General features: G+C 51.6%; 1 protein-coding gene across 1 annotated transcript in view; it reads right to left on the reverse strand.

Moving 5' to 3' along the window:
* SYNGAP1 (synaptic Ras GTPase activating protein 1) overlaps positions 1–14792 on the reverse strand; it is a 214023-nt gene extending 199231 nt beyond the window's left edge. Inside the window, exon 1 of the mRNA XM_030197194.1 lies at positions 14720–14792. Within this exon, the coding sequence (XP_030053054.1) occupies positions 14720–14761 (42 nt within the window). The 5' untranslated portion in view covers positions 14762–14792. The remainder of the gene's footprint in view (positions 1–14719) is intronic.
* Between the last annotated feature and the right edge of the window lie 328 nt (positions 14793–15120).

Consider the following 15120-nt stretch of genomic DNA (forward strand, 5'->3'; position numbering starts at 1 on the left):
TACCTGAGGAGGGACGTAGGGAAAGAGAAGAGTGGAGAGGTACTGGGGAGCGGTAGAGTGAATGCACTTATAGGTCAGCAAGAGAAGTTTGAATTGAATGCGGAAACGGATAGGGAGCCAGTGAAGTGACTTGAGGAGAGGACTAATGTGAGCATAGCGACCCTGGCGGAAAATAAGTCGCGCAGCAGAGTTTTGGACTGATTGAAGAGGAGAGAGATGACTATGTGGGAGGCCAGTGAGAAGCAGGTTGCAATAATCTAGGCGAGAGGTGATAAGAGTGTGGATAAGGGTTCTGACAGAGAGCTCAGAGAGGAAGGGACGGATTTTGCTGATGTTATAGAGAAAGAAACGACAGGTTTTGGCAATCTGCGGAATGTGAGAAGAGAAGGAGAGAGAGGAGTCAAAGATGACCCAAAGGTTACGAGCTGATGAGACAGGGAGAATGAGAGTGCCATCCACAGAAATAGAGAAAGGGGGGAGAGGAGAGGTGGGTTTAGGGAGAAAGATGAGAAGCTCAGTTTTGGCTATGTTAAGTTTCAGATGACATTGAGACATCCAGGCAGCGATATCAGATAGGCAGGCTGATACATTGGTCTGGATGCTGGATGAGATTTCGGGGGTAGAGAGGTAGATCTGGGAGTCGTCAGCGTAGAGATGGTATTGAAAGCCATGGGATGAGATCAGAGAGCCAAGGGAAGAAGTGTAGATGGAGAATAGGAGAGGACCAAGAACAGAACCCTGAGGTACACCGATTGGTAGTGGGATAGAAGTGGACGAGGATCCACAAGAGTGTACACTAAAGGTGCGAAGCAAGAGGTAAGAGGAGAACCAGGAAAGAAGAGAGCCCTGGAATCCAAGTGAAGACAACGTATCAAGGAGTAAGCTGTAATCAACAGTGTCAAAAGCAACAGATAGATCGAGCAGGATGAGGATGGAATAGAGACCTTTGGATTTGGCCAGTAAAAGGTCATTGGAAACTTTTGTAAGTGCAGTTTCAGTTGAATGAAGAGGGCAAAGGCCAGATTGGAGTGGGTCAAGAACAGATTGAGATGAAAGAAAGTCAAGACAGCGGCGGTGAACAGCACGTTGAAGTATCTTGGAGAGGAAGGGGAGGAGGGAGATGCGTCGATAGTTGGAAGGACAGGTAGGGACAAGTGAAGGCTTCTTAAGGAGTGGTGTGATCACGGCATATTTGAAGGCATCAGGAACGGTCGCAGTGGAAAGTGAAAGATTGAGGATATGACAGATAAAAGGGGTGAGAGTAGGAGCGATGGTGTTAAGAAGGTGAGTAGGAATGGGATCAGAAGAACAGGTAGTTCGTTTTGAGGAGGAGAGAAGATGTGTTGTTTCATCAGTGATTATGGAAAATGAGGAAAAGGACAGAAGGGTTGGGGAGCTTGGGGAACAGACAAGGGAATGGTCAAGGGGAGGGAGAGGTGGGGGTGTTAGTATGTCATTCGTAAGCATTTGCCAAGGCCAAAAATATGAAACCAATAACAACCAGAAACCATCCTCACTATGAAAAACAGAAAACCAAATAAGAACTTAGAAATAACTGCAACTTGATCCAGAAATCGGAATCCTTTCCGTGTTCCCATTTCTGTCTGAACTCTGCAAAAGAGAACCCGGGAAGAAAAAATAGCCACACTGCGCGGAAAATGAAAAAACTGTCGGCTGAACTAGGGAGGGATCCTGGATTCATCTGCTGCATTAAAGGAAAGAAAATTATCAGGTAAGACATAATTTTGTCACTTGCAGCAGATGAATGCAGGAACTAGTGGGATGTACCAAAGCATTCCTTAAGTAGGGTGGGAAGCCGAAGCTCCCCGCGCCAACACTTCCGACCCAAACCTCGCATCCTCCCGCGCAGACACGTCTAGCCTGTAATGCTTCACAAAAGTATGACGGGACGCACAAGTAGCCGCCCCTCTTCCAGAGATAAGGCCGACGCCTCCACCCAAGAAGCCGCCTGTGCCCAAGTAGAATGCGCCTTCAGGGCCACTGGAGATGCCCGCCCTTGTAGCAGATACGCCGCTCCAATGGCTTCCCTAATCCAGCTAGCAATGGAAGCCTTAGAAGCCGCCTCACCTCTTTTCGATCCCGACAAGAGCACAAAGACATAATCCGAGCGTCGAAACTCGTTAGAGATCTGCAAGTACCGAAACAAGGCTCTCTGCACGTCCAGGAAATGTAGCGAGGCAAACTCCCTCGGATAATCCTCTCTTCGAAAAGACGGAAGATAAACCACCTGATTGACATGGAAAGACAAAACCACTTTAGGTAGAAACGACGGCACCATCTGGATCGACACCCTGGCTTCAGAAAACTGCAAAAAAGGATCTCTGCAAGACAAAGCCTGAATTTCAGAAATCCTCCTAGCCGAAGCAATGGCCACCAAAAACACAATCTTAAGTGTTAGATCCTTCTCAGAAACCTTATTCAACGGCTCAAACGGTAGAGCCTGGAGGGCTCGCAGTACCACATTCAAATGCCATGCCGGGCACGGCTGCCGCAGAGGAGGCCGAAGCCGAAGAGCCCCGCATAGGAAACGGACCACATCAGAGTGAGCTGCTAAAGAGGAACCATCCAGTTTGCCCCTAAAACAAGCTAGCGCGGCCACCTGCACTCGAAGGGAATTATATGCCAATCCCTTTTGAAGACTATCCTGAAGGAACACCAGAATAACCGGAATGTCCACCCGAAAAGGTGATTCAGCATGCGAAACACACCACGCCGAGAAAGCTTTCCACACTCCCGCGTACGCTGCTGAAGTAGACTGCTTCTATGCCCCCAAGAGTGGCAATGACAGGTCTTGAAAATCCCTTCTTCCTCAGCTGCCGCCTCTCAATAGCCAGGCTGTAAGACCAAAGCGGGAGGGATTTTCCATCTGAACTGGTCCTTGATGCAGCAGATCGTGAGTCACCGGAAGTCGCAATGGTGGCTCTGAGAGTCCTAGAACGAGATCCGCATACCACGGCCGTCGGGGCCAGTCTGGGGCCACTAGAACGACCGACCCATGATGCCGCCCTATGCGGCAAGGAATTCTCCCTATCAGAGGCCACAGAGGAAAAACATACAGTAGCTGTTGTTCTGGACATGGAATGACCTCCAAGGTCGCCGTCATGGAACTGAGGAGCTGAACATAGTCCCACACTCGGGGAGCGCAATGACTCAATAAGGTCCGTACCTGAGAAAGCAATTTGATCCTTCGCCCCTCGGGGAGAAACAGCTTCCCTGCTTCGTATCGAATTGTACTCCAAGATACTCCAGACTCTGAGTAGGAAGCAGATGACTCTTGTCCATACTGACCACCCAACCTAAGGATTGCAACACCGAAATCACTCAGTCGGTGACCACTCGACTCTCCTCTGCTGTCGTCGCCTGAATCAGCCAGTCGTCGAGATATGGATGCACTTGAATCCCCTCCTTCCGCAGGAACGCCGCCGCCACCACCATGACCCTGGAAAAAGTGCGTGGGGCAGTGGCCATTCCGAAAGGAAGGGCCAGAAAATGGAAGTGCTGACCCAGCACCGCAAATCTGAGAAATATCTGATGGGGCTGCCAAATGGGAATGTGCAGGGAAGCTTCCCTCAAATCGAGAGCCGTCAAAAACTCGCCTGGTTGAACAGCAGCAATAACTGCCTTTAATGTCACCATGCGGAAGTGACAAACCCGCAAAAACTGTTTTACTTTTCTGAGATCAAGAATAGGCAGAAAAGCCCCTCCCTTCCAACCAGAAAGAAGATGGAGTACCGACCTGTGCACCTTTTGAGAGGAGGAACAGGCGCAATAGCCCCTATCTTTAGCAGGTCTCGCAAACACTGCAGAATCGCTGTCCTCTTGGCCCGCGATACACAGTGGGACTCCAGAAAAAAGTCTGTGACGGGAGAGAAGAATTCTAGCTTGTAACCTTCTTGCACCACATCGAGGACCCTCTGGTCCGAAGTAATTCTGGCGGAGTCTAGAAAAAACAGAGAAAGCCGACCACCGATCTGCTCTCCTCCCGAGTGGACCTGCACCCTATCATTGGGAGGCTCGAGAAGGAGCCCCCTGACGAGAGGGGGGGGGGTCCAGTGGACGCTTCTCGTTGTGAAAGGAAGAACGCTGCCCAAAATGAGGATGCTGAAAGGCCACGTTGGACTGCCCCGGGCGATACCATCACGTCTCTCTGAAACGTGACCTCGAGGCTCCTTGCCTGAAAATAGACTTGGGTCTATCCTCTGAGATTTGGAATCCCCCAAATCTTTAACAATCTTTTCTAGGTCTTCCCCAAAAAGCAATTTCCCTCAGAAAGGCAATTTAATGAGCCGTTACTTAGAGGCCATATCTGCAGCCCAATGACGGAGCCACAGAAGATGCAGAGAGGAAACGGTCAAGGCCATGAGTTTGGCTGAAGCACGGACCAAATCATATAAGGCATCCGCCAAGTACGCCAGCCCAATATCCATCAGCGACATCTGAGGAGTTCCCGGCATATCAGACTCCAAAATCGAATCCATGACAGAATGTAGCCAACTGAGACAAGCTCTAGCCGCATAAGACCTACAAACAGAAGCTTGAAGTGTCAAAGCGACCAACTCAAAGGCACGTTTTAAAGAGGCCTCTAGCCGTCTGTCTTGCATATCCTTAAGTGCCACACCACCTTCTACTGGAAGAGTAGTCTTCTTAGTGACCGCCGTCACCAGGGCATCCACCCTAGGCACAGCAAACAGCTCTAAACGGTCTGCTGAAACCGGATACAGCCTGGCCATAGCCCTGGCCACTTTCAGCCCCCCATCCGGAACCGCCCACTGGGCCAAAATCAGCTCTTCAATAGCTTCATGTACCAGAAAGGCCTGAAAAGGTCGTCTGGTACTAGCCATCTTGGGGTTGACCACCTGAGAAGCCACAAGCTCAGGATCTTCTATATTCAGGGCTTCCAGCGCCTGAGAGATAAAGGAGGACAACTCCTTCTTATGGAAAATCCTCACGGCGGAAGAGTCCTCCGGTTAGTCAGTGAGGACACCGTCCTCTACCCCAATCTGCTCCGAGAGAGCCACCATGGAGAAAGCTGCAGGCGACCGTATGCAGGACCCCTCCTCAGACCCCAAAGAAAGCCCAGGCTTTTTAAGGGAGGAGAAATCCTCTGCGGAAAAACCCAAAATCTCTTGGTTACCCCCAGACCCCCTGAGACGATCAAAGGCCGAAGCTGTCGCGTGAGGGGGGGGGGGGGGCAAGGCCCTTTTAAAAAAAAAAAACGCCTGATGGAGTAGCAAAATAAACTCTGGCGAAAACCCCTCCCCCGCAATGGAGGAGGTCGCAGCCATGGCACCTGCACCACTGCCCACAGTGCCTGATGGCCCCCCCAATTCCCCTACCAGCGGAGAAGAAGCTTTGCCCAAAATCGCTACTGGAGCCGGCTCCGTCACCGATCGCAAAATGGCGCGAGAATCGCCAGGGTCCGGGCGGGAAAGCACGCTTTGAGGGGGGGGCCACCGCACCGTCGAGGCACGTCAAATCAGTGCACCCCGCTCTGCAAATGCCCGCCACCAAACACCATTTCCCACATCGGGAACAGCGTTTTACCGCCTCCGCTGCCATCGCCCGCCCCCGAACAGGAACCCAGCAGGACTTACCCCGGACCGGGAAAGCGCGGGAACTGACAGCTGAGCCAAAGAAAAAAACTCTCCGACGCCACTTCGAGGCAGGCTCATACAAGAAGGCAACAGAAAACAGGACTCGGACAGCAGTAACACAAACCTGCACTCAGCAAAAACACACTTCCCTGTGCTTCTCTGTTTCTCTTTTTTAAAAATTCTATGGTTCTTTTTTTTTTTTTTTTTAGTGAGGAGGCAGAAACGAACAGGGAAGGAAAGGAACAGCAAAAGCCTGTTCAGAGAGAATTTGAGGTGCAGCAGGAACCCAGCAACTGCGTATGCTGCCAAAGGGGACACCACCAGTCCGCCACCCCCGGCTCAAACTGGTCACCGGCCCAGGCACACCCTCAGAGGCCTTGGGCCCAGGAGCTGGAGAAAAAGCCGTCCACCACCTGTTGAGATAGAGACATACTAACTGAGGAAGGAGCTAGCCATCTGGCATCACTGCCTTTAGTTTGTTTATCTCTATCTCCACCTGCTGGTAGGTGGACTTAACCCACTAGTTCCTGGATTCATCTGCTGCAAGTGACAAGGAAACCAGTGATGTCACTAGAAAAGGAAGGGATAGCACCCGCTTGTTCAGGATAGTAGAACCTGACTAAAGGAAAGAAAATTAGCAGGTATGACTAAATTTCACCACTGGGCAAAGAGGGGAGGGTGGACTAGCTGTCTCTAATCTACTGAAATATTACCAGGCTGCTCAAGTACGGGGCATTCTAGACTGGCAAAATTAAGTATGATGGGTTGTCCTAAACCAAGAAGAATCCTATCCGATCCCATTAAACTATACAGCGTGGCTATCGGGGAGGCTAGATCCTGGACGGGACAGCTGGATTTTTGAATGATGGGAAGAAAATGAGCTAATTTACCCGGGACCAGTTTGTTACAGAGGGCCAAATAAGAGAATTTGGGGATGTACAGGCTAAACATAGGCTGTGACCAGGGGATGTTTTCCCATACTTGCAAGTCAAACATTATTTGAGAGGGCAGGATATTCACAAAGACATCTAATTACTGAAATCACCCTTTAAGGTCTTAATCCAAATGAGGTGTGTTAAAGGGGGCAGTGTCCAGGATTTACAGGCTGTTGAATAAATATTTCATTTCATTTCAATTTTCATTTATTAAAATGTATATTACAAATAAACGTATATACTCAATATAATACATCAAAACTATCAGCACAAATACCCCTAATACCCCTAATACTGGTCAATACTGACCACCTACTACACACTCATTTCATTCACCATACATTCAACCTAAACAGAGAGCAGTCAATCACTGAGTCCAATATTTGTGCTAACAAATATTGCCACAACTGCCTTTTAAACACCTGAGAGTTTGTCTTCTAAGAAGGAGAGGCAGTTTATTCCATTCAGACAGGTTGGCTACTGAAAATGTCCTTTTCCTTGTAGATTTATATCAAAAAAAGTCAACAATCGAGACGTTACCGAGTGAAGCGCTCGTGCAGGCTTATACCAATGTAAACAATCACTCAAATATCTTGATGACGCCTGATGCAAACTCTCTGAATTAATGTCAGCAATTTAAACTTAATTCTCTCCAACACAAGCAACCGCTTCATTTTCCTACAATACGGTGATATATGCTCATTCTTAGCTAGCCCAAACAACAATCGAATGACAGAATTTTGAACAATTTGCATGGATGGAATACAAGGGGCTAGCAAACCAATGTATCCAATACTACAGTAATCAAGGCCAGTCAGTAATAAGCTTTGTAACACATTCTGAAAATCCATTTGCAAAATTAATGGTTGCAATTTGCTCAAAAGTCTCAGCTTAAAATAAAGCGAATGCTACATACCTGTAGAAGGTATTCTCCGAGGACAGCAGGCTGATTGTTCTCACTGATGGGTGACGTCCACGGCAGCCCCTCCAATCGGAATCTTCACTAGCAAAGTCCTTTGCTAGCCCTCGCGCGCCTGCGCGCACCGCGCATGCGCGGCCGTCTTCCCGCCCGAAACCGGCTCGAGCCGGCCAGTCTCATATGTAGCAAAAGAGATACAAGGGAAGACACAACTCCAAAGGGGAGGCGGGCGGGTTTGTGAGAACAATCAGCCTGCTGTCCTCGGAGAATACCTTCTACAGGTATGTAGCATTCGCTTTCTCCGAGGACAAGCAGGCTGCTTGTTCTCACTGATAGGGTATCCCTAGCCCCCAGGCTCACTCAAAACAACAACCATGGTCAATTGGGCCTCGCAACGGCGAGGACATAACTGAGATTGACCTAAAAAATTTACCAACTAACTGAGAGTGCAGCCTGGAACAGAACAAACAGGGCCCTCGGGGGGTGGAGTTGGATCCTAAAGCCCAAACAGGTTCTGAAGAACTGACTGCCCGAACCGACTGTCGCGTCGGGTATCCTGCTGCAGGCAGTAATGAGATGTGAATGTGTGGACAGATGACCACGTCGCAGCTTTGCAAATTTCTTCAATGGAGGCTGACGTCAAGTGGGCTACCGACGCAGCCATGGCTCTAACATTATGAGCCGTGACATGACCCTCAAGAGCCAGCCCCGCCTGGGCGTAAGTGAAGGAAATGCAATCTGCTAGCCAATTGGATATGGTGCGTTTCCCCACAGCCACTCCCCTCCTATTGGGATCAAAAGAAACAAACAATTGGGCGGACTGTCTGTTGGGCTGTGTCCGCTCCAGGTAGAAGGCCAATGCTCTCTTGCAGTCCAATGTGTGCAGCTGACGTTCAGCAGGGCAGGAATGAGGACGGGGAAAGAATGTCGGCAAGACAATTGACTGGTTCAGATGGAACTCCGACACGACCTTTGGCAAGAACTTAGGGTGAGTGCGGAGGACTACTCTGTTATGATGAAATTTGGTGTAAGGGGCCTGGGCTACCAGGGCCTGAAGCTCACTGACTCTACGAGCTGAAGTAACTGCCACCAAGAAAATGACCTTCCAAGTCAAGTACTTCAGATGGCAGGAGTTCAGTGGCTCAAAAGGAGGTTTCATCAGCTGGGTGAGAACGACATTGAGATCCCATGACACTGTAGGAGGCTTGACAGGGGGCTTTGACAAAAGCAAACCTCTCATGAAGCGAACAACTAAAGGCTGTCCTGAGATCGGCTTACCTTCCACACGGTAATGGTATGCACTGATTGCGCTAAGATGAACTCTTACAGAGTTGGTCTTGAGACCAGACTCAGACAAGTGCAGAAGGTATTCAAGCAGGGTCTGTGTAGGACAAGAGCGAGGATCTAGGGCCTTGCTGTCACACCAGACGGCAAACCTCCTCCATCGAAAGAAGTAACTCCTCTTAGTGGAATCTTTCCTGGAAGCAAGCAAGATGCGGGAGACCCCCTCTGACAGACCCAAAGAGGCAAAGTCTACGCTCTCAACATCCAGGCCGTGAGAGCCAGGGACCGGAGGCTGGGATGCAGAAGAGCCCCTTCGTCCTGTGTGATGAGGGTCGGAAAACACTCCAATCTCCACGGTTCTTCGGAGGATAACTCCAGAAGAAGAGGGAACCAGATCTGACGCGGCCAAAAAGGAGCAATCAGAATCATGGTGCCTCGGTCTTGCTTGAGTTTCAACAAAGTCTTCCCCACCAGAGGAATGGGAGGATAAGCATACAGCAGACCCTCCCCCCAATCCAGGAGGAAGGCATCCGATGCCAGTCTGCCGGGGGCCTGAAGCCTGGAACAGAACTGAGGGACTTTGTGGTTGGCTCGAGATGCGAAGAGATCCACCAAGGGGGTGCCCCACGCTTGGAAGATCTGGCGCACCACTCGGGAGTTGAGCGACCACTCGTGAGGTTGCATAATCCTGCTCAGCCTGTCGGCCAGACTGTTGTTTACGCCTGCCAGATATGTGGCTTGGAGCACCATGCCGTGACGGCGAGCCCAGAGCCACATGCTGACGGCTTCCTGACACAGGGGGCGAGATCCGGTGCCCCCCTGCTTGTTGACGTAGTACATGGAAACCTGGTTGTCTGTCTGAATTTGAATAATTTGGTGGGACAGCCGATCTCTGAAAGCCTTCAGAGCGTTCCAGATCGCTCGCAACTCCAGCAGATTGATCTGTAGATCGCGTTCCTGGAGGGACCAGCTTCCTTGGGTGTGAAGCCCATCGACATGAGCTCCCCACCCCAGGAGAGACGCATCCGTGGTCAGCACTTTTTGTGGCTGAGGAATTTGGAAAGGACGTCCCAGGGTCAAATTGGACCACATCGTCCACCAATACAGGGATTCGAGAAAACTCGTGGACAGGTGGATCACGTCTTCTAGATCCCCAGCAGCCTGAAACCACTGGGAAGCTAGGGTCCATTGAGCAGATCTCATGAGAAGGCGGGCCATGGGAGTCACATGAACTGTGGAGGCCATGTGGCCCAGCAATCTCAACATCTGCCGAGCTGTGATCTGCTGGGACGCTCGCACCCGCGAGACGAGGGACAACAAGTTGTTGGCTCTCGCCTCTGGGAGATAGGCGCGAGCCGTCCGAGAATCCAGCAGAGCTCCTATGAATTCGAGTCTCTGTGCTGGGAGAAGATGGGACTTTGGGTAATTTATCACAAACCCCAGTAGCTCCAGGAGGCGAATAGTCATCTGCATGGACTGCAGGGCTCCTGCCTCGGACGTGTTCTTCACCAGCCAATCGTCGAGATATGGGAACACGTGCACCCCCAGCCTGCGAAGTGCTGCTGCTACTACAGCCAAGCACTTCGTGAACACCCTGGGCGCAGAGGCGAGCCCAAAGGGTAGCACACAGTACTGGAAGTGACGTGTGCCCAGCTGAAATCGCAGATACTGTCTGTGAGCTGGCAGTATCGGGATGTGTGTGTAAGCATCCTTCAAGTCCAGAGAGCATAGCCAGTCGTTTTCCTGAATCATGGGAAGAAGGGTGCCCAGGGAAAGCATCCTGAACTTTTCTTTGACCAGATATTTGTTCAGGGCCCTTAGGTCTAGGATGGGACGCATCCCCCCTGTTTTCTTTTCCACAAGGAAGTACCTGGAATAGAATCCCAGCCCTTCTTGCCCGGATGGCACGGGCTCGACCGCATTGGCGCTGAGAAGGGCGGAGAGTTCCTCTGCAAGTACCTGCTTGTGCTGGAAGCTGTAAGACTGAGCTCCCGGTGGACAATTTGGAGGTTTTGAGGCCAAATTGAGGGTGTATCCTTGCCGGACTATTTGGAGAACCCACTGATCGGAGGTTATGAGAGGCCACCTTTGGTGAAAAGCTTTCAACCTCCCTCCGATTGGCAGGTCGCCCGGCACGGACACTTGGATGTCGGCTATGCTCTGCTGGAGCCAGTCAAAAGCTCGCCCCTTGCTTTTGCTGGGGAGCCGAGGGGCCTTGCTGAGTCGCACGCTGCTGACGAGAGCGAGCGCGCTGGGGCTTAGCCTGGGCCGCAGGCTGTCGAGAAGGAGGATTGTACCTAAGCTTGCCAGAAGAGTAGGGACCAGTCTTCCTTCCCCCGAAAAATCTTCTACCTGTGGAGGTAGATGCTGAAGGCTGCCGGCGGGAGAACTTGTCGAATGCAGTATCCCGCTGGTGGAGATGCTCTACCACCTGCTCGACCTTCTCTCCAAAAATATTGTCCGCACGGCAAGGCGAGTCCGCAATCCGCTGCTGGAGTCTATTCTCCAGGTCGGAGGCACGCAGCCATGAGAGCCTGCGCATCACCACACCTTGAGCAGCGGCCCTGGACGCAACATCAAAGGTGTCATACACCCCTCTGGCCAGGAATTTTCTGCACGCCTTCAGCTGCCTGACCACCTCCTGAAAAGGCTTGGCTTGCTCAGGGGGGAGCGCATCGACCAAGCCCGCCAACTGCCGCACATTGTTCCGCATGTGTATGCTCGTGTAGAGCTGGTAAGACTGAATTTTGGCCACGAGCATAGAGGAATGGTAGGCCTTCCTCCCAAAGGAGTCTAAGGTTCTAGAGTCTTTGCCCGGGGGCGCCGAAGCATGCTCCCTAGAACTCTTAGCCTTCTTTAGGGCCAAATCCACAACTCCAGAGTCATGAGGCAACTGGGTGCGCATCAGCTCTGGGTCCCCATGGATCCGGTACTGGGACTCGATCTTCTTGGGAATGTGGGGATTACTTAGTGGCTTGGTCCAGTTCGCAAGCAATGTCTTTTTTAGGACATGGTGCAAGGGAACAGTGGACGCTTCCTTAGGTGGAGAAGGATAGTCCAGGAGCTCAAACATTTCAGCCCTGGGCTCGTCCTCCACAACCACCGGGAAGGGGATGGCCGTAGACATCTCCCGGACAAAGGAAGCGAAAGACAGACTCTCAGGAGGAGAAAGCTGTCTTTCAGGAGAGGGAGTGGGATCGGAAGGAAGACCCTCAGACTCCTCGTCAGAGAAATATCTGGGGTCTTCTTCCTCTTCCCACGAGGCCTCACCCTCGGTGTCAGACACAAGTTCACGGACCTGTGTCTGCAACCGTGCCCGACTCGACTCCGTGGAGCCACGTCCACGATGGGGGCGTCGAGAGGTAGACTCCCTCGCCCGCATCGGCGAAGCTCCCTCCGCCGACGTAGTCGGGGAGCCCTCCTGGGAGGTGGCCGCAGTCGGCACCGCACGCGGTACCGACGTCGGGGACCTCACCCCGGGCAATGGGCCAGCCGGCGCCACGCTCGACGGTACCGGAGGCGCAAGCACCGCCGGTACCGGAGGGGTAGGGCGCAACAGCTCTCCCAGAATCTCTGGGAGAACGGCCCGGAGGCTCTCGTTCAGAGCGGCTGCAGAGAAAGGCAGAGAGGTCGATGCAGGCGTCGACGTCAGAACCTGTTCCGGGCGTGGAGGCTGTTCCGGGCTGTCCAGAGTGGAGCGCATCGACACCTCCTGAACAGAGGGTGAGCGGTCCTCTCGGTGCCGATGCCTGCTGGGTGCCGACTCCCTCGGCGACCCAGAGCTCTTGGTGCCGACGCGGGGAGGAGACCGGTGTCGATGCTTCTTCGACTTCTTCCGAAGCATGTCACCGGAGCTCCCCGGCACCGACGAGGAGGACGTAGAATCCAGCCGTCGCTTCCTCGGGGCCGAGGCCGAAGGAGGTCGATCTCGGGGGGGCTGTACCGCAGGAGCCCTCAGGGTAGGAGGAGACCCACCCGAAGGCTCACCGCCACCAGCAGGGGAATGGACAGCCCTCACCTGCACTCCAGACGATGCACCACCGTCCGGCGACATCAGCAGACGAGGTCCCGGTACCACCGACGTCGATGCAGTCGCCCGATGCCTCAGCGCCGATGCAGAGACTCGATGCCTCGATGCACCCGATACACTAGCAGCCGAGGAAGAAGGTCTGGACGCTAACGACGACGTCGATGCACTCGATGCCCCCGGTGCCGATGCCGACGAAGAGCCCGAGAACAAAACGTTCCACTGGGCCAATCTCGCTACCTGAGTCCGCCTTTGTAACAGGGAACACAGACTACAGTTCTGAGGACGGTGCTCGGCCCCCAGACACTGAAGACACGACGAGTGCCTATCAGTGAGCGTGATTACCCGGGCGCACTGGGTGCACTTCTTGAAGCCGCTGGAAGGCTTCGATGTCATGGGCGGAAAAATCACGCCGGCGAAATCAAAATCCGAAATGACGAAAAGTGAGCACCAAAACTTTAAGGGAGAAAATCTCGACCGAGGCCGAAAAGAGGCCTACCCTGACGACGAAAGAAAACTTACCGGGGCAAAATCTGAAAAATACGGGAAAGGGCAAACGAAACCCGAGAAGGCTTCCGGAGCACTTCCCAAACAGTTTTAAAGGATTTTCCGAAGAAAAACACGTCGAAAAAGGACGCGCGAGGTCGACTTTCCGGGGCTCGACACGGCGAAAACACAACCGTACCGAGTGCGGACGAAAGAAGACTGGCCGGCTCGAGCCGGTTTCGGGCAGGAAGACGGCCGCGCATGCGCGGTGCGCGCGGGCGCGCGAGAGCTAGCAAAGGACTTTGCTAGTGAAGATTCTGATTGGAGTGGCTGCCGTGGACGTCACCCATCAGTGAGAACAAGCAGCCTGCTTGTCCTCGGAGAAGACTTCTTTACAAATGAATGAATTTGAAACGGGAAGTACACGTAAAACCAGAATCTCCACATCAGAACAAACCTTTGTAGTGGGGAATTCATTCAGCAAATCCATGGTGACTAACAAATATTGGGGGGGGGGAGGGGGGAAGGGGGGTTAGAAAAATCTACAGACATGATGGCATGGAAACAGGATTTGGGAAAGGAGCTCAGTAAAGAGCAGTGGGAGGCAGTTATTACACACAGAGTGCTTAGCTATAGCTGTACCACTTCATGGAAAATAGGTAGAAGGTGCTATGCAAATGATACTACACCCCTGCATACCTGAGCATAATAAAGCAGGAGAAGGTGTAGGTTACGGAGGGCATATGCTCACATGTGGTGGACGTGCCCACAATTCTCAACCTTTCGGGTGCAGGTCGTTGATTTTCCCAGTGCAGATTGCAGTTCCCCCCACAGAGGAGGTAGCACTGTTGAATATGAAACTGGAGAGGACTAGAGGGGGCCACTGATAAATTTGTTGTGCTGGGGTTTGTTGAAGCTAGGTTGGTGGTAACCGCCAAGTAGCCATGTCCACAAACTGCCAACTGTGGAGGAAATGTAGCACAAATTGGGGGCAGCAGTGATGTACCGCCTTATTGCGCAGTGTATGTGCGGCTCTACTATTCCAATTGGGCAAACAAATAATGAGGCGAAACAGGGAACCAATCCAGCTGCTTCACTGTTTAATTGCTCAGTCACTGACTTGTGTCTTTCTTTATCTGTTACCTGTTAATTGGTTAAAAAATTATTTGGTTAACTGGACAATGAATTGAAGTCTGGGGTCAGAACAACTGTCTGCTTTATGATAAACATACGTCATACATGTTCTATGTTATAAGACTGACATGCCATGTGCCGTATGCCAATGCCTGTATTTGGCTGTGACAATAAATAAAGAGTTTAAAAAAAGGTAAAGTAAGATAAAGAAGATCAGCACAGGAGAGAAGCAAACTACATAGAAAGTGAGACACAGTGACACATGGTAAGCTTGACTACTAAAAATAATAAAATTTTAAAAAGTGTGGCCGGCTCTTACCGATGGGCGAAACGGTGCTGCTGCTGCTGCGGTGGGATCCATGCTGTACTGCTTCCCTCCAGGAACACTCTTCCTCCTGGAACGGCCAATATGATAATCTGTAGGAGAGAAAAAATACATGTTACCTGGAAGGGCAAAAGACTCACTACCCCCCATTGTACCTCAACAAATGAAAATTGGTAAGGAGAAGATACAGGATAGAAAGCAGGGGATATGAAAGAGTATGTGGCAGTGGTATACAGTATAGGTTAATTTTTATAAAATGGTGACTTTCAGGCTTATTTTCGAAAGAGAAGCGTCCATCAATCGACACAAATCGGGAGATGGGCATCCTTCTCTCAGGGTAGCGCAAATCGGCATAATCGAAAGATGATTTTGGGAGTCCTCAACTGCTTTCCGTC

The sequence above is a fragment of the Microcaecilia unicolor genome, chromosome 3 (assembly GCF_901765095.1).
Source record: "Microcaecilia unicolor chromosome 3, aMicUni1.1, whole genome shotgun sequence".
NCBI lineage: Eukaryota > Metazoa > Chordata > Amphibia > Gymnophiona > Siphonopidae > Microcaecilia > Microcaecilia unicolor.